The following is a 21987-nucleotide window of genomic DNA, read 5'->3' as shown; positions in this document are numbered from 1 at the left end:
CCCACGTGCCCGGCTCGCAGCCTGGACTGACTCTCCCCTTGGCCTCCATACCTCCCCCTCCCCCGTCCCCTCTCCCTCAGTGCCAAGTCTCACTGGTCCCACCTTTGGAACAGTGACTGAATACGTCACCTCTTCTGGGTCCCACTGTGTTCTCTAGAAAACAACGGCCAGGTTTCCCCACGTGGAGTACCGCCCCCACCGGAAGAACCCTCCTCAAGCCCAACCTGCTGTTCTAACCCCCGCTTTCTGTCATGGATTCTAAAGTCCCTCCAAACTTACGAAAGCTCAGAGTTAGATCCCTGTGTCCTTCCATCACCTTCAAGAGCAGGGCCTGTTGCTTTCTATCCCACCTCGAAAACAGTAGGTACCTACGAAATATTTTCAGCTGAGTGTGATCGCGTACCCTGAAAGTCCGGAGAGCTGAAATACCGTTTATTCATCTTGCTGGCCTGTGTGCTGACCTACTCCCTCACACCATACTTCTGTGTGCAGGTGCATACGTGTTTATACCTTCATCACAACTCTGACACCCCAGCTGTAGGGACGAGGAGACTGAGGCACAGAGAGGCCTGGCCCAGGGTCATCCGGCTATGAAGCCACACAGGCCGGCTTTGTTCTAAAGCTGGTCAGGTTCCAGAGCCTGGTCTTGACCAACACCCTCGGTTATGGCCCTAAGAGTTAGAAATGGGGCCCTTTAAATCCGAATAAAGGACGTGTCCACTATCCTGTGCTGCCTCAATAAATCCAAAACACAGTCCTGGCATTTAGGAACCAGACAGGAGAAGTGCCTGGGAACCGCAGAGGCAACGCTATTACGTCGGTTTGGGAATTCGAACAGGATTCCTTTATGGCCACGTCCTTCCGCCTTGTTCCCTAGGGTCCCCTTTGCGTAAACCTTCAAGTCTTCCCTAAGATACTTGGGGTGTCACTAAGGACACTAGTATTGGGCTCTATAAAAATCACATTAACATTCTGGGGAGAACCAAAGCTCTGTCGAGTGCGGGGCCCCGGTGCACAGCGGTCCTCGCCTCAAAACGAGCGCCGGTTGCATCTTCCCCAGCAGCGATCACTCTCCCCCGCGCCGCAGGACGAGCTGGGACCGTGGGGAGAAGGTAACTCGGCGGTTCCTCCTACGAAGTCTGCTTTTCACTACGCATCGGGGTGCTGAATCTCTACGTTAAACCGAAACACTTTACCAACTTCCGAACATCTTGCTACAAGACTAGGAGACAGACTTGTATCGTTTCCTTCCTAGGAAAACCTAAATGTTACACACTGAAATGGTTTTTTGGTCAAGCAACCTCAAGACTCGAAAGTGCCCCTGAGAATCCCTGAAACAGACGAGGCTGAAGAGCCAGCTCAGCACCGAGTCGGGGTCGCTGAGCCCGCACCGCCGCCAAACGCGGGGACCAAGCGCTGGCGCCGCCGGCCGCCCGGGGCGGTGACGCAGCGCGCTGGCCGCGCCCACGGAGGCCCTGCCGCCCACGGAGGCCCCGACGCCCCCGGCCCGCTCGTGTACCTGTCAGGACGTCCGCACGACCCGGGCTCTCCGCCGGCCCTCGGCAGCGCCGCGCCTCGGCGGAGCTCAGGAGGCGCCTCCTCCGCCGACCCGGGCCGGCCGGCACCCCCAAGCCGCAGCGGTGGTGGCAGCCGAGGAACAGCCCCGGCCGCCAGCGCCTGTTGCCCGGGCCGCGGCCGCCGCTCTCATGACAACCAGGCCGGCCCGCCCGGACCTCCGCGCGTGCGCGACCCCGCCCCGCCGCGCCTGCGCACAAGGCGGAGTCGCACCGCCTCTTCCTGGGCCTTCTGGGTAATGTAGTTTTCAGGGAACGGCGCCTGCGCACAAGGCGGGGTCATGCCGCCGCTTCCCGGGCCTTCTGGGTAGTGTAGTTTCGAGGGCGGGGGCGGCGCGGGGCCTTGATTCCCCTTCGTGGAAACCCCCAGGCGCGGACACACGGCGCGGCCCGCCGCGTAGGCGCCGCCCGCGGGGCCGGAGCCTCTGAGGATGTCTGCGGTGCTCCAGAAGCTCAAGAGGTTCAAGCTGCGGGCCCTGCACAACCAGAAGAAATTTGGGGTGGCGGGCAGGAACTGCGAGGAAGTGCTGCGGAAGGGCTGCCTCCACTTGCAGGTGCCCCGGGGTCCGGGAGGCGGGGGGCCTCCGCTTGCAGGTGCTCCCCGGGCCGAGGAGCTGGGGGCCGATGGGCTGGGGGCCTCTGCTTGCGGGCGCCCCGGGCCGCGTGGCGGTGGGGGTGGGGTGGGGCGAGTCTGACTAAGCGAGCCTTCCCAGAGCACTCTTTTTGAGCTGGGAAGATGTTGGCCTGTCGTCCTGCACTGTCCACACTGGCCGATCTCAGGCTGCACCGAGCCGCAGTGCGTCCCCGAGTAATGACAGTCGCTGGGAGGGGTCACTGTCCATATCCCCAGGGCGGAAAGCCTGAGCCTGACCACTGCCGACGGCCACGTGCCCGACCTCGGGCTCCATCCTGGCTCCTTACGTGGGCTGTCGTGGAGTCCACCTGTCGCCCTGTGAATCGGGCGCTAACACCCCCATTTCAAAGATGAGGAAACTGAGGCACCGAGCGACTAAGCAACGTGCCATAGACACTGAGGAAAGGCCGGTGTTTAAACCCCGTTCTAGCTACGCCGGAAGCCTCTTAGCCCAGCCTCTGAGGGTGCGGGGGCTGCAGGCGGGGGGCGGGGGAATTGGGGTCCTTCCCGGCTTCTGGGTCCTGGTGCCTGGTGCTGCATCTCAGCAGATGGCCTGAGTGAAGCCTCTGCCCCAGCGCTTAGGAGCCCACCCGCTTGGGAGAAATTTAGGGAGAATAGGAGGTGCTGCTTTTGTGCCTCAAAACCAGGGAGTGTGGGAGACATCTGGGCCCCAGGGAATTCCCATTTCCTGTGCTGCGGAGTAGCCCCCAACCTCCTCCTCTGGCTCCTCGGCCCCGTCAGAGCAGGGGGACTTTGTAGAGAGGCCTGGGAAACTTCCCCCTTCTGACCGTGAGCATCACGACATCTCTGGCCTGAGACCCAGGGACTTGGTTCCGGCCGTTCCCTGCCTGGTTTCCCCTGGTGTAGAATGAAGGGTTGGGCTCAGAGGCCTCTAAAAGCCCTTTGGCACGAATATTCTAGGTATTTCAGCCATTGTTCTTACCCTTATTGAATTAATTTTCTCGACTGGGCTTAGATCAGTGCTGGGGTTGTGTGTGCATGTGTGGGGTTGGGGAGAGGGGAGGAGTTGCTATTAAAAATGGATATGGGGAGGGGGAAGGGTAAGCTGTGACAAAGTGAGAGAGTGGCATGGACATATATACACTACCAAACCTAAAATAGGTAGCTAGTGGGAAGCAGCTGCATAGCACAGGGAGATCAGCTCGGTGCTTTGTGACCACCTAGAGGGGTGGGATAGGGAGGGTGGGAGGGAGGGAGACGCAGGAGGGAAGAGCTATGGGAACATATGTATGTGTATAAACTGATTCACTTTGTTATGGAGCAGCAACTAGCACACCATTGTAAAGCAATTATACTCCAATAAAGTTGTAAAAAAAAATTCGTAAAACTGATTGGTGTCGAGCAACAGAGGACTAAACCTCAGCAAGTTAAGAGTCCTGTGTGCTGATCACACTTACGTGGCCAGAGGCGGTGGGTCCTGCTCAGTAAAGATGTTCTCCTTAACTCATTGGTGCCCAGGGAGAAACTCGAGCGCTAGGCGATGTGTCCTGACACCTGTCAGGCAATGAGCCTCATTGATGGGGATGTGTTTACGGGCTTAGTGCAAGCAGTCAAGGGTCATTTTTGGAAACAGGCTTGGTTTTTTTTTTTTTTTTTTTTTTTGCTGTACGCGGGCCTCTCACCGCCGCGGCCTCTCCCGCCACGGAGCACAGGCTCCGGACGCGGACGCGCAGGCCCAGCGGCCATGGCCCACGGGCCCAGCTACTCCGCGGCATGTGAGATCCTCCTGGACCGGGGCACGAACCCGTGTCCCCCGCATGGGCAGGCGGACTCACAACCACTGCGCCACCAGGGAAGCCCACAGGCTTGGATTTTAAAGTGCCCTGGAGGAGCTCGGTTTGAAGGGTCCGAGTGGTGAATCCTGCAAAGCGGTTATCACCGTGTATGTATTTCTATGACTTTCCAGGTCTTAGAACGACCTACAGTAGGTGCCCTTGTTTGGACGTGCTCTGTCCGTGCAGACTGCATCTCGAGTGGGATTCTTTACAGCGTAGTAGTTCCTTCTTGTTCTCTGTGAGGGCTGCAGATGGGAAGACCTCAGGTCGCCACCCCAAGACTGGGCCGCCCGAGATCCAGGAAGTAAGCATCCCACCCTGCTCTCCCCTCCCCCTCTTCTTCCCAGCTCCCCGTTCCTGGCTCCACCCTGTGTCTCTACGAGGATGGCACGGAGGTGACTGGAGATTACTTCTGGAGTGTCCCCGATGACTCGGAGCTCGTGCTTCTCACTGCGGGGCAGACCTGGCAGGGTTGTAAGTGGCGGGGACCTTGGAGATCTGTGGGGAAGCTGGTGCGGCTTTGGAGGTGCAGAGGGCCTGCCTGGGGGTGCCAGCCCCGGGAGGGAGGGGTCCCCCTTACTCTGGGCTCTGAAGGAGGAAGCCCCGGAGGCAGAATCAGATGGCAGTGTTGTCCATCCTCTTGGCCAGGAGGCCAGTGGTCCAGCTGGTTGGTCTATGTGTCTTTTTAAGAAATTCCTTTAGTTTTATCTACATTCATTTGAAGTGTCCTAGTAACCCCTAAGGGCAGAAGGGAGGGCTCTGCGGGTGGGAGCCTGCCCAGTTTTGCGGGTAAGGCAGAGCCAGAGAGAGAGGCTGTCCTGTTCTGCTGGACTTTGTTGCGGAAAATAATCAATAACCAATCAGTAATAAGAACAGAACAGTTTTATCTGAGCCGGACTGAGGCCTATAGCCCAGAAGCCCTCTTCCCAGGTTACTCTGAGAAACTGCTCCAGAGAAGCAGGGTTTTCAGCACAGTTTTATGTCTTGTCAGAACAAAGACCCTTAAACAAGGCAGGGATGCATTTTTCCGAGGTTTCAAAAAAAACCAGACCAGCACATACACAGCGAGTCAGCATGGGCTTGGCACCTGGGAGGGAGCTTTACGATCGAAGGAGTAACCAGCATTGGTGTCCCAGGAAGAGGGGCATTAATTTTTATCTTTAACATGGATGTTCTTTACTTCTGGTCAGTGCGCCCTTTTCTTTAATAATTAAAGCAGATGTGCAGTGTATGTTTGATCAGCCACAAAAAGGCTGTTTTAGTTAGCATCAAATGCACGTTAACTCATGTGGAAGCCAGAACAACGTCCCTGCATCTCAATATGTAAACATTTCTTTTATCAACTGTCTCAGGGATGGGCTGGTGGCTGATGCTGTGCTCAGTGTCTGGTCTCTGTCGGGTTTGCGGACACACCGTCCTTAGGCTCCTGTCGGGGCTGCCTTATTGGAGCAGGTGCTCTTGGAGTTGGTTCTTTAGGGGAGTCTGTGCTGGATGACAAGTGATACTCTGGAGCCATAGACCGGGGGCCAGGTGTGTGCCCTTTCCCTGGGAGGGTCGTCTGGCCCTTGTGCAAAGGGGCTTCCATTTCAGGAGATGTTTCTGGTGCCTGGGGAAGGAAGTGGAGCTCTGAGAACCGAGGTTGTCCTACCTCGTCTGCCGAAAGGGCGGAGAGAGAAGCCTGAGAGCAGTGCAGGTGTGGCCTCGCCCCTCGGTTGGGACGCTGCTGTCAGCAGTGAAGGTGACATGTCTGCTGTGCGCTCCTAGTGGCAAGCAGCTGTCCTCCTTGTACTTCTAGAGAATTAAGTCTCAATAAAGTTGTTAAAAAAGAAAAGAAAAGGAACTGCACGCCGCTTTCCAGAGCTGCGGTCCCATCTTACCTCCACAGCAGGGACGAGAACGGCCTCTCCAGCTCTTGGCATTGTCGCTCTTTTCACTTTAGCCGTCTGGTGGGTGTGCGATGGTGTCCGGACTTGCATTTCCCTCCCGACGGATGGTGTTGACCATCTTCTCCTGGGCTGATTTACCATCTGTAAACCTTCCTGTGAAGTGTCTTTTGTCCATTGTCTAATGGGGTGTTTTTTACGGTTGAGTTTTGTGAGTTTTTTCCTACTATATTCTGGATGAGTCTTTGTCAGATGTGTTGTTGACACTGATCTTTTCTCCCAGTCTGCAGCTTGTCTTTTTTTTTTTATAAATATGTTCTTATGACCATTATGCTTTTATTTCTGTGAGAAGGATTCCTAGGAGTAGAATTGCTGAGCCAAAGAGTATATGTGATTTTTTTTAAATAAATTTATTTATTTTATTAATCTTTTTTGGCTGCGTTGGGTCTTCGTTGCTGTGCGCGGGCTCTCTCTAGTTGTGACGAGCGGGGGCTACTCTTTGTTGCGGTGTGCGGGCTTCTCCTTGCGGGGGCTTCTCTTGTTGCGGAGCATGGGCTCTAGGGGCACAGGCTTCAGTAGTTGCGGCACTTGGGCTCAGTAGTTGTGGTGCACGGGCTCTAGAGCGCAGGCTCAGTAGTTGTGGCGTGCAGGCTCTAGAGCGCAGGCTCAGTAGTTGTGGCGTGCGGGCTCTAGAGCTCAGGCTCAGTAGTTGTGGCGCGCGGGCTATAGAGCGCAGGCCCAGTAGTTGGGGCTTGCGGGCTATAGAGCACAGGCTCAGTAGTTGTGGCACACGGGCTTAGTTGCTCCGCAGCGTGTGGGATCTTCCCGGACCAGGGCTCGAACCCGTGTCCCCTGCATTGGCAGGCAGATTCTTAACCACTGCGCCACCAGGGAAGTCCCTGCGGCTTGTCTTTTCGTTCTCTTAACCGCGTCTTTCATGGAGTAAAATTTTTAATTTTGATGAAATCCAACTTGTCCCTTTTTATCCTTCTCCGCGTATGGCTTTGGTGTTCAGTCTGAGACCTTTTCACGAAGCTTTAGGTCTTGAAGGTTTTCTCTGTCTTTCTGCGCCAGTTGCTATGATCATGTGACTTTTCTTGGTTAGCCTGTTGAGGGTGGATCACACTGATTGATGTTTGGACCCTGAGTGGCCCCATATCCCTGGAACGACCCTCGGGACCGTGCGGCCTGTTCCTCGCGTGCGTCTGGACTTCTGTTTGTAGGACGCTGTGAAGCCCTCGGTCCCAAGTGCCTGCTCGGAGGGCTTGCGGCTTTCGGGTGTGAGCGGAAAGGCCCCGGGAGCCAGCAGGACAGTGAAGGGACGAACCTGGAGTGTGAGAGGTCTCGAGGGAGGTCCCAAGACGAGGTGATTTCACTTGGAGGAAGGAAGGCTGAGGGGAAGGGCGGCAACTCGCTTGGGTGGCTTTCGTTTTCCAAACTGCGTCCCGTGTCCTCCCTGTCTGTCCTCACACCAGCCGGGCGCGGGCAGCCAGGCCTAAGGCCCGGAACCCTGGGCTGGTGACTGTCGGGGCAGGGGTCTGGCTGGTCCTGGGGGAGGAGGTGGTCTCCCCGAGGCAGTGCTCCAAAGCCTGGTGGCCTCTCTGTTCCCTTTGGTGGCAGACGTGAGTGACATCAGCCGCTTCCTGAGCGTGTTCCAGGAGCCGCACGCAGAGCTTATCCAGGCCGCCCGACAGCTGCTGTCGGACGAGCGGGCCCCGCTGCGTCAGAAGCTCCTGGCCGACCTGCTGGGCACCGTCAGCGAGAACATCGCAGCCGAGACCAGGGCCGAGGACGCGCCGTGGTTCGAAGGTGCCTCACGGATTTGGGCCTGGAGGGAGCGGGTGGGGAGTGCTTCCTCCGGGCCAGCTTGCTGGGACATGGGATCTGTGTCAGTTCCCATTACCAGGGGCTCCCCAAGCACGGGGCCAGGGGCCAGGCAGCCCTGGGACTGGCCGTTTTATTTTTATTTAATTTTCAGTTGTGGTCAAGTAGGCATAAGGTAAAATTCACCGTCTTTACCGTTTTCAGGCATATAGTTCGCTGGCATTAAATATCTTCCCGTTGTTGTGCAGCGTCACCACCATCTGTCCTCAGACATTTTCATCTTCCCAAACTGAAGCTCTGCCCACACTGAACATCGCTCCCCACCCTCTGCAGCCGTGGCCCCCAGCCTTCTTCCTGCCCCTGTGATTCTGACTCCTCCAGGGGCCTCGTACGAGTGGGATCGGCGTCTCAGCATTTAATGTGTCCATGGTTCATCCATGTGGAAGCAGGTGTCAGGATTCCCTTCCTCTTTGAGGCTGCGTGATATTCCATCACCTGGGTGGACCACATCTTCTTTATCCATTCACCTGGGCTGCTCCCACCTTTTTGACTGGCCTCTCAAGCCAGGCGGAGGGAGCCCTGAGCGACTGCAGCCCTCTTGGGAAAGGGGCTTGGAGGTGCCACCAGGCAGGAGCCCCTCGGTGGCCTCTGAGATGCTCCGTGCTGGTGGACCAGACTTCTCCACAAATGAACAAAATCCAGGGATAGCGTGCAGGTCCCCATTAGAACGTCTCTAGATGGAGCTGAGCAAAACGGCCCTCACCTTCCGCCCCTCCTGGGAGAGCACGGGCCCTGGGCTCCAGGCGTCTTGTCTCTCGTTCCGGCAGGTTTGGAGTCCCGGTTTAGGAACAAGTCTGGCTACCTGAGATACAGCTGTGAGAGCCGGATCCGGAGCTACCTGAGAGAGGTAGGTCCACACTGATGCTGGGTGTGCCAGGCGGGTTTGGAAGCGGGCTCTGCTGTTGGGACTCTGCTCCAGGGCCAGCATGGATGTTGGAGGAGCGCACAGGCTGGCGTGGGTGCAGGTTCAGGTGCAGGTGCTGGTATAAGTGCTGGGATGGGTGCTGGCGTGGGTGCAGGTTCAGGTGCAGGTGCTGGTGTAAGTGCTGGGGTGGGTGCTGGCATGGGTGCAGGTTCAGGGGCAGGTGCTGCTGTGGATGCCAGTCTGGGTGCAGGTGGACGTGAGCCAGCAATGGATGGGCCGCTTGCCCGGAGAGCCCCCCGCACGGCCGACATCTGGCTTCCACTTGTCAGAGCTCAAGCTGGGTCTGGGGTTGCAGACTTTGCCTCCCTGCAGTCTGCGTGAACTTTCCTTACGGGCTGTGAGTAGTGAACCCACCTTTGAACGCCTTCATCTGTTGGGCGGTTCAGTTTCGACGTGAACTCATCCCAAGTAGCCGTCTCCGTCCACCATTAGCTTGGATGGACGCCCACACGGTGGGTGGGGAGGGGCAGCTGCTCTTCTGTCCCCAGCGCTGCCGTTGACTTTCCCGTCTGTGCGAGGCGCAGCTGTCTGACCTCCAAGAAGCAGCAGCAGGGGCTCTGAGTCGTGGTGGGTCCAGGCTCTGACTCTGGGCTCCCCTCGGGGAGGTGTGAGAAGCAGGCTGATACAGGTTGAGAGCCGAAAGTCTCCGATGGAGACGCACTTCACCTCCGAGGAGAAATGGGTCCTCGGGCCCAGTGCACTCTGTCCCGCTCCTTTTCAGCAGGGAGGTGACCCAGCTGACAGACGACCTTCAACAGGGCAGGCCGTGGAGGGGACTGGTGCCCGTGGTGCTTTGGGGGTGCGTTGCCCCCTCTCTGGAGGATAACCTGGGTGCTTGACTGGCCCCTGAGGATGGGTTCTGGGCAGATCTCCTCCACCCTTCATGGGAGGACAGGCAGCAGGGGGTGGGTTTGGGGGCAGCGGCAGGCAAGGGCCCTCAGGCTCTGCCCTCTGTGCCAGCTCCTCAGAGAACTGGCGCTGGAGCCCGGGGGTGGGCTGGGCGCTCCCCGCAGAGGCCCGTGGGCACCATTGCCCCTGTGCTGCGTGGCTGGACGTCAGCCGTGGGGCGTCTTGTTCGTCCTTTGCAGACACCCGCCCCCCGCACCCCTCACCTGCGCCTGGCGGCACGTTGGTGCCGCAGAACTGCCCACACGTGCTCTGTTGAGATCCTGTTACACAGAAGGAAACCTCAGGACTGGGGTGTCTGAGGTCCTGGGGCCTGGTCCAGATCCCCCTCTCCCCCTGCCCCCATCTCCGCCTGAAAGTGGCCACCCTCAGGCTCCTTCTGTTGCTGAGGACACGCTCCCCGCGCTGGCGGGTGGGCATCTCCAGGGCATCATTCCCAGCCCCTGCTGGATGCAGCCCCCTGTCCGGTGATGACCCATCTGCTGCCCTGCTGTCACTCCCACTGGGCCAGGCGGTCTCCTTGCTTCTGCCCAGCGCTCATTGTGGGCCCAGCTGTGCCCATGGGTGCGACTCTCCACCTGCGCCCCAGTGGGCGGCAGTGCGCTGGTCACTCCTCACCTGCACGCTTCCTCTCGGGTTTCAAAGCAGTGGGCAGTGCTTGGGAGACAGGGCGGCCAGGATGCCTGGAGCTTGAGTTCTTATCTGATTGTGACCAAAGCTCCATCTCACGGGCCCAGAGAAATTTCCCAGCGTCAGACAGGCACAGTCGGTGTGAGCTCAGACCCCCAGACCTCTGGGCCGTGCCGGGACCCCAGGGGGCGGGGGCCGGATCCCCGACCTCTGGGCCGTGCCGGGACCCCAGGGGGCGGGGGCCAGACCCCCGACCTCCGGGCTGTGCTGGGACCCCAGGGGGCGGGGGCCGGATCCCCGACCTCGGGGCCACGCTGGGACCCCAGGGGGCGGGGGCTGGATCCCCGACCTCGGGGCCATGCTGGGACCCCAGGGGGCGGGGGCCAGACCCCCGACCTCCGGGCTGTGCTGGAACCCCAGGGGGCGGGGGCCGGATCCCCGACCTCGGGGCCATGCTGGGACCCCAGGGGGCGGGGGCCAGACCCCCGACCTCCGGGCTGTGCTGGAACCCCCGGGGGCGGGGCCCGGATCCTGACCTCGGGGCCGCGCTGGGACCCCAGGGGGCGGGACTCTGAGGGCTGTGGCGTTGGTGGACCGGGACCCCGGCGGCGGTGGGCTTTCGGGCGCATGGCCCGCATCCAGCGGTGCCCCTGCCTCTTCTAGGTGACGTCTGGCGCGTCCCTGGTTGTGACGGAGGCTCGGGAAGAGTACCTGCGGGTCGTGGGTGCCATGTGTCAGAAGCTCCAGGCCGCCCGCTACAACAGCAGCTACTTCGACAGGGGGGCAAAGGCTGGCCGCCGGCTCTGCACGCCCGAAGGCTGGTTCTCCTGCCAGGTGAGCTACAAGCGCGTGCCCGGGGCCACCCTGGCCAGGGCCTGGTGAGCTGGGGCAGCTCTCGGGGTGAGGGAGGGTCTCAGCCAGTGGCTCCCAGACGTCAGTGGTGTCAGAACCCCCTGGAGGGCTCGTGAGCCCCCTGGGCCCCTCCCGGGGCCTCTGTTGCAGCAGCTCTGGTGAGGCCTGAGAGCCTGCATTTCTGACACGTGCCACAGTGATGCTGGTTCAGGGCCCTCACTTGAGAACCGCTTTGGCGGGCGCGGGCGGCAGGACACAACTGCTCGTGAGCCGAGACCCCACCCTGGTGTGAGAGGAGGGATGGCATTCGTTTGGGTGGCTGATGCGTGTTTTGCTCCCCTGGGAAATCCTGGATGAGAGAGCATCAGGATTGCAGGGTGGTGGCCGGATGTGGCATTTCGGGCTCTGGCTGAGCTTGGCACCGCGGTGGGTGGCATCAGCTGGAAGCAGCATTCTGAGCTGTGGAGACAGCTAAGGAAGGGCACATCTTGCGCTTTGCAAGCTGTACGTTGCACTTCCAGTAAAATCCACTCCTGCCGCTGGCGCTGGGCCCAGAGTGGGCAGGGGTGGGCGCGGCCTCCCTCCCATAGGCCCCCATGCCTCTGTCCCCACCGGGCAGCCCCTCCCACGCGTGATGGGCCCTGAACATCCAAACGCCGTTCCTTCCCAGCTGGCTTCGCGTCACACCTCACACACAGCCGACCTCTTCCTCCCGGGGGGGTGCGCCTGGAGCCTGGCAGTGTGTGTGGCGGAGACAGAGACCAGACCCTTCACCCCGGCCTGGGCAGGCTCTGGGTCAAAGGCCTCTAAGCGAGTCGGGCGGTAGGCTTCCTGCGGGGCGGCTGTGAGGGCCCTCGGGGGCCGGAGTGGGGCTGGGGGCTTCAGGGAGGAGGAGATGTTTTCGCACGTCTCCGAGGCCCAGCCTGTGCAGGGTCTCAGGGAAATGCCGGGAAGCCGTGGATGAGACAGGAGGGGAGCAGTCGTGTGATGGGAGCAGCATGGGGAAAGCTGGCGCCCCAAACGGCCAATAGGCTCACTTGTCCCCTTCGCAGCCGCAGAGCATCACCCCGGGGTCATGAGGGAATGGGGTGCCGTTCCAGGGCAGGATGCTTTACCTCCTGAACAGACTCTTTATAGGGGCCTGGCCCCGCCAAGGGGTGCCTCTGTCGCGGGCGGAGCGGCAGTGAGATGCTCCTTGGCTTCATGGCCTTTACCTTCTCTCTTTCGGCCCAGGGTCCCTTTGACGTGGACGACTGTGCTTCCAGACACTCCATCAACCCCTACAGCAACAGGGAGAGCCGCGTCCTCTTTAGCACCTGGAACCTGGACCACGTGTGAGTGCGTGGGGCTGAAGGCCACAACCACAGACCCGGAGTGCACCTGCGACCTGGCGCTGCCCGGCCTCCGCGGCTGGCGGGCTGCCTGGTGCGCCACGCGCCCAGCGCACGTGTCACGGACCCACAGACGTCGTGGGCGTGTGGCGTGGAAGGGGTTGCCGGGATCGTGCGGTGCTGACGCTCCTGGGCTGCGTGGCGGGTGTCACTCAGCGCGGTGGGCTCACATCCCCGTCCGCACCTGTGCAACCCCGCGCGTCCCCTCCCACCGCCAGCGCCCACCTGTGGGCGGAGGCAGTGGTCGGCAGCTGCGGGCCCGGTCGGTGTGGCACGGGCACCCTGTGTGGGGTCCCTGCCTCGCCCAGGGAGTGGGAGCTCTGCGTTGTGACGTGTAGGGCGTTTCCTGCTTCAACCAGGGTTAGCAGGTCTTGGCTGGCAGGATCATTTTATGTGTGTATTAGCTCATTCTAAAAACAAGGGCAGAAATGGAAAATTTTATTATTTTCACTGAGATGCTTTTCTTGTTGACCCCTGAACAACGTGGGGTTTGAACTGCGTGGCTGCACTTATACGTGGAGTTTTCAGTAGGAAATACTAGAGTACTGCTCCATCCACATCGGTTGACTCTGCGGATACCGAGCCGCGGATACGAAGGAACCCTGCACGCAGAGGGCCTCCTGTAAAGTTACACGTGGATTTTTGCCTGCGTCGGGTGCTGGCTGCTAACGTCCCCTGTCTCCCGTCCTGCGTGTTGCCGGGTTGCTCTCCAGGGTGGTCCCACCGACACCCTCACTGGCTGTGAGTTCACGCGCCCCAGGCTTCACCACCTCTTGGTATCAGTACTCTTTTTGCGTTCTCCCAGTCTGATGGGCGAGAAAGAGATTCTCCTGTTGTAATTCATTTGCCTGATTACTAGGAAGGTTGAACGTCCGTGTGTTTATTGGCCACTTGTGTTCTGTGAAGTGGCTCTTGCTTCCTCTGCTCAGTTTTTACTGGGCTTTGGTTTTCTAATTAATTTGTAAGAATTCTTTACACGTCCTGGTTACTGATTCTTTGGTGGCTCTTTGTGTTACAGGTATGTTTTTACAGTTTGGGCTTGTCTTTCGCTTCTGGGATGTCTTTGATCGTCACGGGTTTAAATTCCAGTGTACTGAGATGTAGCTCTTCTTTTTTGTGTGAAATCCTTCCCTTCCTGTATCATGAAGATACCCTAGTTTTTCTCTACTGGTTGGCTGTGCTGTTTCTTACCTGCCTGGAGCACCCCAAGATGATCTCTGGGCTCCATGCCATCTGTCTGCTCCTGTGTTTTCACGGCCCACTAGGGGCCACACCGCCAGCATCTAAGGAGGGAAACAGGCCGGCCTAGAAGAGAACACGGATGAAGCAGCAGTGTGCACGCCAGACCCTGAGTCATGTCTCCTGAAACGTGCCAGTTACACTGCCGCTCTTCTTCTAAATACACATACGTCCACATAGATACACGTACTGGCTTTTAATTTCAAATGTGGTTTTGACAGCAGGCAGCGGGGGTTTGAAAACACTGGTCTGATTGTTTCCCTGAGACGTGGCCACAGGCCCACCCCGACTCTGATGGGGCTGAAGCCACAAGCCACGTGTTTAAATAGTTAAACACTAAAGAGTAACAAACTGTCAGTACAGCACGTGCTGTCCTCCCCCTTGGACTGTGTCACCGCGGCCCAGGCCAGGTTCCTGGTCCCAGGCGGCGGACTTCTCAGGGCTCCGGGACGTGGCCACAGTGGCCTGCAGTCCACAGCCTGCCCTCTTCTCTCACCCCTCGGGCCCCCTCACACCACAAGGGCTGCACCGCGCATGTGCAGGCTTAGGGGTGCACGTACGGGGGTGCAGCCTGTCCTGGGAGGATGTTCCACGCCTGAGTTCCGGGCGTGTGGGCTGGGCGGTGGGGCAGGGGTCCTGTTCCCCGAGGGCTAAGGGCGCCTCCTCCAATACCCGGTGTTGCGAGAAGTCTTCCTGTCTGGGATCAGCGCTTCCCTCCCTCTTTTCAAAACCATCCTCGGCCTTTTCCTTAACTTCATTCATTTGCCTTTTATTTGGTATCCCTTCTTTCTACTTTTTTGGGTTTCTTCTTGCTTATCAGTTAATTTGCATCTCTCCTGTTTTCTGACATGTACATTTCAGGCTATCAGTTTCAGCTTTAGCTACCACCTGTGCGTTCGGTAATTTTACTGTTATTCAGGGGTAAGGATTCTGTCATTTCCGTCGTGATGTTATCCCTGCTCCGTGAACTGGTTAGAAGTGGGCATTTGTTTTCAGTTGCCGCCAGGTTCCTAGTTGCCTCTCCTGGTGCCCGCTCGCGGCTGTGGTCACTCACGCCTCCTCTGAGCCTCAGTGGCGGGGGCGTGAGTGCGAGCGGCCTCAGATCTGCGTGGCTGGATTTAAGCTGCTCTGCCGTCTTTCCGCCCCTTTCTTGTCGACTCTGACATGTCTCCGGGTTTGGGTGAGTGTCCCACTTGCTCTTATTCCCATGGGGTCCGAGATGGTCCCATCAGAGCTGACGGCTGCCGTCCTCTGCCCGTGTGGTGATGGCCGTGCTCCCCATCAGCATCGTGCTCTGCCAGGTCAGTGGTGTTGGCACATCCCCAGCGTCTTTCTGCAGCCAGGACAGCGTCTGGCCACTGTGGCCAGTGTTGGTGGAATGAATAGGAAATGTGTTTGGACTTCTTCAGCCCTCTATTCTGGGTTCCCAGTCACCGTTCCGGTCCTTCCCTTTTGGGTCTCCTTTGTGCTTTCTGTGTGTTTAACCGAGTTTTCCTTTTCCGTTGCCCATCACCCCACCCTTCGGTGGTTTGGGAAATAGATGTCTGCTTGTGTTCCCTTAGTGGGGCCCCTGAGAGAAGCACATCGGAAGCAGAATTGTGTCCCCCTTGCCCCCAGGCCCCGTGGAGTCACCTTGGTGTCACCCCCTCTGCTCGCCGTGAGCCCTGCACAAAGTGTGGGCGTGTTCCCGGGGTCGGTCCTCGATTACGCTCACCCACAGATCACATGGCACTCAGCCTCACTCCCTGATGATGAGGGTCCGGGGGTCGTAGAAAGGCCCTGAGCGCTTGTTGAGCTGACGTGACTCCAGGCCGGCGGCCACTTGGCCCGCAGTGCTTTGGAGACATGACACCTCATCTTCTGGCGTCTGTTCACAAGGCTGCCGTCAGTCTCCTCTGCCTTTTCTGTGGCAGCTTTAGACTTTCCCTTTCTCTTTGAAAATGATGCGTATCTAGTACAGATCTCCATTTTAAATTCTGACCGGGACTTGTATTCTCTGCTCTGAAGATGTGTCTGTCTTTAATTTTGGGAAGCTCTTCAGCGTTGATTCTCTGACTCCCCCTCACGTACCTGGACCAGCTCCTCCGTCCTCCTTGTGCTGCATCTGCTCTTACACATTCCCTTTCCCGGGGACTTCCTGCCACAGACTGAACTGTGTCCCCCAAATTCATGTGCTGAAGCCCTAACCCCAGGGTGGCTGTGTCTGGGGATAGGCTCTTCAGGAGGTGATTAAGCGTAAATGAGGTTGGAAGGGAGGATCTGATAGGACTGATCTGATAGGACTGTGGTCTCATAAGAAGAGAGGGCTTGCTCTCCACCATGTGAGGACGCAGCGAGGGGGCAGCCGTCTGCGAGCCAGGAAGACACTTCTCACCAGAACCCGACCACGCTGGCCCTCTGATCTCAGAATCCCAGCCTGCAGAACGGTGAGAAAACTGATTTCTACTGTTTACGCCGCCCAGTCTATGGTGTCTTGTTGCGGTGGTCCGAGCTGACACACTTCCTGTACGTTCAGTTCACACATTCTCTCTTCAGCTCTGATGCATTCAGCCTGTGCATTCAGCATTGAGTACGTATTTCCCTTCTACAAGTGCTTTTGGGTTATTTTTAAAAAACACGCCTCTTCATGCCAGTCTACTTTCATTTTTATTTTTTAGTTTAAATGCACTTATTTTATGGTTGTGTGCAAAGAGAGGTCTGGCCTTTGCCCCTGACCCCTGGGAGGTCACCTCTGAGCCCTCGGAGTGTCCTGCCTGCTAGTGTCTCTGTTTCCCTGGGGCTCACTGGACAGCCTAACAGTGTGACCAAGGTGGGGGGTTTGGGTCTCGTGGTTTCAGCTTGCCCTCTGGGGGCGCTGGGGATGAGGTCAGCCTGTGGGTGGTCAGCTGTGCCCACAGGGCAGAGCCCCAGTAAAGACTCTGGGTGCCGAGGCCCAGGGAGCGACCCTGTCTGCTGATTCTCCACGTGTGTTGTCACCACCACTGCTGGGAGCACTGTCCATGACTCCCTGGGGAGGGGACGGCCAGAGCTGCCCTGGACGCCCCGCCCTGTGTGTCCCTAACCTTGGATGATTTTAATTTGCATGCTTTCGTGGCTGTAAACTGTGAGCGTGAAGGCTCCGGGGCCTTCCGAGTCCTTTCAGCGAACTGCGGACCCTGAGGGTGCTCCCGGGGCCCTGAGCTCTGCAGTTGGCGGCAGAGGGAGGGGTCTGTGTTAAGGCCCCTGGGGGTACTGGGGGCGCCACCGTGGGCTGCACCCTTCCGTGCACTGCAGTGCATTCCTTGTGCTTTGCGTGCGTCTGGGCCGTGAGTTCGTCCTCGGTGGGAGGTGTCTGCAGACGGCCCGGGTGTCCCCACCGAGCGGTTCTGCATGTTTCCACCAGGTGCCCGGGGCTTTCAGGGGGCTTTCCTTGCTCGCGGGTTCCCTACCACATGCAGCGTAAAGTTGGATGTGTGAGAGGTGGGCTGATGGTCCTGGTTTTCCGCGTGACTGGAGGACGGTCACACTAGTGGTGCCCTGTGACCAGCACCTGCCGGGTGTCCTTACCTCGTCCCCCCACTGCATCAAGCAGACAGGAACCTGGGGGTGCCTGGCAAGGGCTCGCACATTCACCACGCCGGGGAGCCTGACTTGGCCTCGTGGAGGATGAAAGACCCTGCGGGGAGAAGGGCCAGCCCCTGGCTAACCCCCCAGCAGAGTGCAGCCCCGTGACTGGGCCAGGCCAACCCACAGAACCGCTAGGTTTTGGGGGGCTGGTTATGCAGCAGTTGGTAATTGATGCAGAGGCTTTTCCTTCCCCTCACAAAGCCCTGGACCCCCAGCAGCACCTGTTCCTCCCCTAATGGCTGGGGTGGGAATCTCGGCCCACTCCTCCTGGCTCTTGAGGGCCCCTGGGGCCTCCATCAGGACCGGAACCCTGTTGAGCTGTGGAGTGTAGCTCAGTCCTGTGGTCCAGCATTGGTTTCTGTGTCTGCAGAGGGGAGCCGCCTTCTTTCTTTTACTCTCAGATACTTATTTATTGTTACTCACCTTTTCTGTGTCGTGGGGGACAGGATTCTATGCCGGTCTATTTGCCACCAGCCCCCCGAGCCGTGCTGTTTCCAATTCCATCTTGTCAAGTTTACAGGCTTCTAGGCTGGTTACTTAGGTCTTTTGAACTGTTGCTTATAAGTGAAAGCAGTTTACACAAAGATAACATCACGATTGTTTTAAGTGGACACACATATGCGTATAAAAGTACAGGATGAACTTTGGAAAGACACATGTCAGACCCTTAATAGAGATCGTCTCTGGGAAGGGAAGGCGGGAAGTGAGAGCGAAGGCTGCAGCTGGAGGTGACTTTAGCTTCATTTGTAAGATTCTCTTTAAAAACGTTCGTACAGTATCAGGTAATTGCTAAGTCTGCACATAGCCAAAGTGTGAACCAAGGAAGCCAAGTTGTTGGTGAGTGAGTGTGATGGGACTACGGTTGGCTCTCATTTTTCTCTGTGTACTTTTCAGTATTTAAAAAGGTACGCGCTACCTACTTTTATTTACTTATTTAATTTGGCTGTGCCACGCAGTTTGTGGGATCTTAGTTCCCCGACCAGGGATTGAACTCGCACCCTCAGCAGTGAGAGCGCCGAGTCCTAACCACTGGACCGCCAGGGAAGTCCCCCATCTACTTGTAAAATGTGAGAAGCCCGGGTGGCCGGCATCAGGCTCTGCCAGGCTGGCTGGCCCGGCGGGCGTGGCCGCGTGCGGCGCTGCACCCCCGCCAGCCTGTGGAGGGATGTCCCCAGTGCTTGTTCGATGGCCACAGGGTGAGCCCGTTTCAGCGCCCGCCCTGCTCTGTCTGGGACGGCCTGAGTGCACGTCCTCTGCCGAGTTTAACCATCTCCGCCTGTCTCTCCTGGAAGCCGCCAAACCTTCATGGATGTCTCAGCCGAGTAGACACCACATTCAACCATCTCTGTGGTTTAACAGAAAAGGAGGCCTGGCAGGTGCCTGGGGTATTGTGACAAATTGGACAGCAGAGACGGCGTCTCTAACCTTGCTTTGCAGGATAGAAAAGAAGCGCACGGTCGTCCCCACGCTGGCCGCGGCCATCCACGACGCCGAGGGGAGAGAAGTGGACTGGAAGTACTTCTACCGCCTGCTCTTCACCTCTGAGAACCTCAAGTTAGTCCACATCGCCTGCCACAAGAAGACCACCCACAAACTCCTCTGTGACCCCAGCAGGATCTACCGAGCGCCGGCGGTGCCCCGGAGGAAGCGGCGTGCTCGCCAGCGCCCGTGATGCAGCCCGGACAGCACGTGCATCCTTCCAACAGGTGCTCCTTTTTTTGTTTTTTTGGCCACTCCAATATTCCCGGAAAACACTTGAAAAAAATCTTCCTACAGATTCTGGTTTGAGCACATTTCTGAAGCTGTCTCCTGACCTCTGCAAGCCCAGCTGCCAGAGGACGATGCTGGTGGCTCCCGGGACACCCAGGCTCAGGAGTGGCCTCCCTCCAGCTTCACCCATGTGTGCGTGCGGTGTCCCCAGCCAGGCGGCTCCCCTCTCGCCTGGCCACTCGGGCTTCAGGGAGCTTGTGTGAGCCCTCAGCTCCTCTGGGCCTCCACGCACGCCCCAGGCAAACGCAGTGCTCTGTCCTCTGGTCTCTTCTAAATGCTCGAAAGAGTCGTGACCCTTTTGGGGTAAAATACAAGGATATTCACTGCTGTATTATTTCTAACTGCAGAAAGTGGGAAACCCTCCAAATGTCCGTGGGGCTGCTTGTGGCATTCTGCTGACCCATAGGCAATTGGTGTTTCTATGGGTCCAAAATGGTCAGATAGATAGCATTAATTTCATGACGCAACCTGACACATCTACTCTGTAACAGTTTCGGGCATTTATGTGAGAAGTGGGAAGCTGGCTGTTAAGTGCACGAGGCAGGCAGGTGGCTCGGCCATGCCCAGTGTGACACGGGTGTGTATCACACGTATGTGCCGGTCATGCAGAGACCGTCACTGTGTGTGAAGAGCAGGAAACCTGGGGGGTGGGGTGGGGTGACTGGGTCACAAAGGACTAATTTTCTAAATCATGCATTTTATAATACTTGAAGTTTTTGAAATAAGCATTTATTTCATAATTTTTTTAAATTTACTTTTTAAAGTCACATTTTATAATACTTGAATTTTTACATGTACTGTATAATCACGAAAGCAATAAAGATTTTTTAAAAATAGACACGTCAAAAAAGTTTGCCCTCATTGAGAATGATGAAAATGAGGAAAAAAATGAGTCAATGACTTTTAAGAAGCTGACCCAAATCATTCTATCTTCATCACTGAAATATACACATATTTTAGAAGGTGCCAGTTCAGTGTGGGATTTGAAAGTGCTGTTTCAGTTCATGGCACTGATCTAGTGTGCTGGGAAGTGGGGACGTGGGATAGGCTGGACACCCCGGAGCGTGGTGGGTCCCATCTGTGCAGTAAGAAGGCCGGACCAGGCCCAGTGGCCCCCACCCCGTCCCTCCAGCTCCGCGGCTGCATGTCCAGGGCAGGGCTGCCTGCTCTCTGCTGCTGGAGTGCGCCTGTTACAACCTCTTCGTGACATGTTTCTGGAGGGCAACTCAGCAGAGTTGTCATAAGGACCCCTTCCTTCCCCCGCCCCCGGCCTCTGGTTGCGCAGGGCTGCCCGGGCACCAGGCCTCCCCAAGAGCTGACTGGTCAGGGCTTCTGCTGCCCACATCGTGCCGCCTCGGTGTGACTGCCGGGAGAGTGTCCGGAAGCTTGTGCCGGTCTCTCCTGGCCTTGGCCCCGTGCACCTTTTCCCTCTGCTAATTTTAATCGGGGTGACCAAGATTAAAATTGAATTGCTTTCCCGAGTCCTGTGAGCTCTGAGAACTGTCGTGCCTGAGGCCGGTCCTAGGTCCCCTGCACAGACGTGCGCAAGGAAGCGGGATGAGCGGTCGATGGCAGTCGACATAGTCGCAGGAATGCTCGCAGGACGCACCCCACACCCCTACTGCTCTGGCACCGGTAGGTCATTTTACGTAGGAAGTGTTTCTAAAAATCTGCATGTGTCACATGGCCTGGCCTGTGGGTCGGGTGTTCATTTTAAATGCTGGCAGAACACATCCTTGGAGTATTCCCAATTAGAGCAATTTTAACACGCGTTTTAATATGCTTTTTGAAACTTTATTTCGTCCCCGGGCCTGATCTGCATTCCATCTGTCTTGCTCACGTCACCCTGGGCTGGCCTCACGACGTGTTTTCTTTGCACTGTCCTTGCACGCGTGAGCACAGAACAGGTTCCCCAGATGCGCCGCCCTGGTCCCAGCCGCCTCTTTACGGGGACACCTGGTGTTTTCTTTTGGTAATGTCTCACTCTCGGGAGTAACCATCAGGGACGTGGACTTGCCCACCCTGGCCACCTTCAACACCCAGCAGGTTCCACTGGGCGCGTTCCCTGCACTCAACGTGATCCTCCAGTTGCCACTGGAAACCAGAGCTGCAACTCAGTGGAGCCAGCTGGCGCCGGGGAGGCGGGTGGGCGGGACGATGGCCCACCACACTGTCCGTCATCGGTTAGAAAAAGGCCTGGAACACGTGGGGAGCTTCCTGCGGTTTACCTCAGCAACCTGGGCGGCTGGGGAGGAACCGCTCCAGGCTCCACGCGGACCGCAAGCCAGCGTGGCTCAGGCATCCAGGAGTGAGGTTTACATTTCGCATTTTGGTGGGAACATGCCGACGTGTCTGTCCTGCAGGTGGGCTGTGATTCAGGTTGATGCTTCTCCCGGGAGCCAGTGTAGGGGAAAGACAAAATCCCCTGAAATCTGATGCAGCTCGACCCCCACGAATCCGAGTGCCGTGATTAACAGTCATTCCTGCAGAATCTCAGGTTGCAAATTACTCTCCCTGGATGCTGCCAAAAGGCCTTAGAAGCAGCGTCGTCGCGTTATTAACGTAGTTTGTTGACCAGTAAATCACAGGGGGACTCAGAGCGGGGGCGGCCACAGCTGCTGACGGGACAACCACCACACTGAAGCAGAGGGGCTGTGGGGACACGTGTGGGGCAGGCGCTTCCCGGCGGCACTCTGGGTCCGTCAAGGACAGTGGCCAACCTTACAGGGCAATTCAACTATATTTTGCCCCCAAATGATGTTATGTGAGAAACTTCCGTTGTTCACAGGACATTTTAGAGGGAGGGAAGTCTAACGGCTGTCGTAACTAAACCAGAAGTGTTTGCTAGCGCAGCAACAGTAGGGCCGCTGCTCACTCGTGAAAATCCAGCACGGCCC

The 21987-nt window shown here is 57.7% G+C and overlaps 1 protein-coding gene across 1 annotated transcript; it reads left to right on the top strand.

The window, feature by feature from the left end:
• Nucleotides 1–1937: 1937 nt before the first annotated feature.
• On the top strand, nucleotides 1938–21231 carry DFFB (DNA fragmentation factor subunit beta). The gene is made up of 7 exons (XM_082656162.1): nucleotides 1938–2128; nucleotides 4352–4478; nucleotides 7508–7696; nucleotides 8539–8618; nucleotides 10896–11066; nucleotides 12318–12418; nucleotides 18758–21231. Exons 1-7 carry the CDS (start codon nucleotides 2006–2008, stop codon nucleotides 18990–18992), a joined length of 1026 nt encoding a protein of 341 aa, XP_082512288.1. The 5' UTR covers nucleotides 1938–2005; the 3' UTR covers nucleotides 18993–21231.
• The last annotated feature ends 756 nt before the right edge of the window (nucleotides 21232–21987 follow it).

The sequence above is a fragment of the Grampus griseus genome, assembly GCF_964374135.1.
Source record: "Grampus griseus genome assembly, chromosome: 1".
NCBI lineage: Eukaryota > Metazoa > Chordata > Mammalia > Artiodactyla > Delphinidae > Grampus > Grampus griseus.
Note: the sequence above shows the minus strand (reverse complement) of the source record. Positions and strands in the feature narration are given on the sequence as shown.

Coding starts and splice junctions, on each gene's coding strand:
- DFFB (XM_082656162.1), top strand. CDS start 2,006: ATGTCTGCGGTGCTCCAGAAGCTCAAGAGGTTCAAGCTGCGGGCCCTG. Junction 8,619..10,895: donor TCCGGAGCTACCTGAGAGAG/GTAGGTCCACAC, acceptor TGCCTCTTCTAG/GTGACGTCTGGCGCGTCCCT. Junction 12,419..18,757: donor ACCTGGAACCTGGACCACGT/GTGAGTGCGTGG, acceptor CTTGCTTTGCAG/GATAGAAAAGAAGCGCACGG.